This window comes from Colobus angolensis, unplaced genomic scaffold, assembly GCF_000951035.1.
Source record: "Colobus angolensis palliatus isolate OR3802 unplaced genomic scaffold, Cang.pa_1.0 Scaffold25, whole genome shotgun sequence".
In the NCBI taxonomy this organism is placed as follows: domain Eukaryota; kingdom Metazoa; phylum Chordata; class Mammalia; order Primates; family Cercopithecidae; genus Colobus; species Colobus angolensis.
In genome coordinates, this window is record NW_012115710.1 from 5,638,047 (window position 1) to 5,639,897 (window position 1,851).

Here is a 1,851-nt window from a genome sequence, read left to right on the forward strand (position 1 = left end):
CTAACTAAAACGGTGAAACCCCGTCTCTACTAAAAAATACAAAAAACTAGCCGGTTGAGGTGGCGGGCACCTGTAGTCCCAGCTACTCGGGAGGCTGAGGCAGGAGAATGGCGTAAGCCCGGGAGGCGGAGCTTGCAGTGAGCCGAGATTGTGCCACTGCACTCCAGCCTGGGCAACAGAGCCAGACTCCGTCTCAAAAAAAAAAAACAAAAACAAAAACAAAAAAGAGAATAGCAAAAGGTAGTGAAACTTGAGTAGAGAGAATGAGGACCAGAGAGGGACCATCTGCATTCATCTTTCTCCCTGCCCCACCTAAATCTTCCTCTTGTCCCTGCCATCAGCCCACAAAGGGCAGTTCACTTATGCAGTAATGGAGGGATAAGTGACCCCTGTTCATTTGCCAGTGAGGAAACAGAGGCTCAGAGAGGTGGATCTAGCTGGGTGTGGTGGCTCATGCCTGTAATCCCAGCACTTTGGGAGGCCAAGAAGGGCAGATCACGAGGTCAGGAGTTCAAGACCAGCCTGGCCAAGATGATGAAACCCCGTCTCTACTAAAAAATACAAAAATTAGCCGGGTGTAGTGGCACGTGCCTGTAGTTCCAGCTACTCAGGAGGCTGAGGCAGGAGATCTGCTGGAACCTGGGAGGCAGAGGTTGCAGTGAGCCGAGATCGCACCACTACACTCCAGCCTGGGTGACAGAGCAAGACTCCATTCCCCTCCCCACCAAAAAGCAACATAGAAAAGAGAGAGAGACAGAGAGGTGGATCTGTTTGCCCAGGGACACACAGCAAGCGAAGATAAACTTGGGATTCCAAGCCAGGTTTCCTCCTCCAGGGACCTCAAGTCCTTCCTTCCTAGCAGACTAAAATTGAAAAGTCTTAGAGCAGGGAAGGGGCCTGGAGATGGTTAGACACCCCAACTTTGGCGATCAGGCGCCAGAGCCGGGAAGTACCTTGGTCATTTTCACACAGCGGGAGCATTCACTCATTAATCCTACAAATACTGACTGAGTACTTCTCTGTGCTTGGGGCCTGAAAATGAGGCTATGAATGAGCCAGACTCGGTCTCTGTTCTTTAGTGAGGCAAACACACTACCACAGAAGTATAGTTACACGCTGAGAAAACTGCTCAGAAGGAGAGGTGCTCGGTGGATGGGGTGCAGAGTGGGTGCTCCTAACCTCCCAGGAGCCCTAGGAGATCTCTGAAGGCTTTGAAAGCCCAGAGCTGGAGGATGTGCAGGACTTGCCTTAGAAAAGGCAGTCCAGGCCGGGCGCGGTGGCTCACGCCTGTAATCCCAGCACTTTGGAAGGCCGAGATGGGCGATCACGAGGTCTGCAGTTCGAGACCAGCCTGGCCAGCATGGTGAAACCCCGTTTCTACTAAAAATACAAAAAATTAGCCGGGCATGGTGGCGCGCGCGCCTGTAGTCCCAGCTACTCGGTGGGAGGAATGGTGGGGTGGCCCATGTGGCTGGATGGACGTCAGGCCAAAGGAGGTGGGGACAGAGGCCAGAGAGATCAGAGGGCCAGGGCATGCGGGCCTGGTGGGCTATGGGAAGTTGGGGCTTAAAGCCATTGGCACCGGGGAGCTCTGGGGAGGTTGAGCACTGGAGAGGACCCTTCCCACACTGCCTGGAGAAAGGCCCCGGTGCAGCTCTTCCGTTCACGAAGTGGGTGCTGAGGCCCAGATTGTGCGGAGGGCTTACCTGAGGCCACACAGCTAGATGGGAGGGCCTGCCTCAGTTTCCCCGGGACAGGGGCTCACCAGGTCTCTCCCCTCGCAGCCAGGCTCTCCCGGCTCTCCCTGGCGCTGCCGCCGCTCACGCTCACGCCGTTCCCGGGGCCGTGCCC

General features: G+C 55.5%; 1 protein-coding gene across 1 annotated transcript in view; it reads left to right on the forward strand.

Annotated features, from left to right (window-relative positions):
• The window catches only part of LMTK3 (lemur tyrosine kinase 3), a 23,131-nt gene that overhangs the window by 17,900 nt on the left and 3,380 nt on the right, over positions 1-1,851 (forward strand). The window contains exon 14 of the mRNA XM_011946541.1: positions 1,785-1,845. Within this exon, the coding sequence (XP_011801931.1) occupies positions 1,785-1,845 (61 nt within the window). The remainder of the gene's footprint in view (positions 1-1,784; positions 1,846-1,851) is intronic.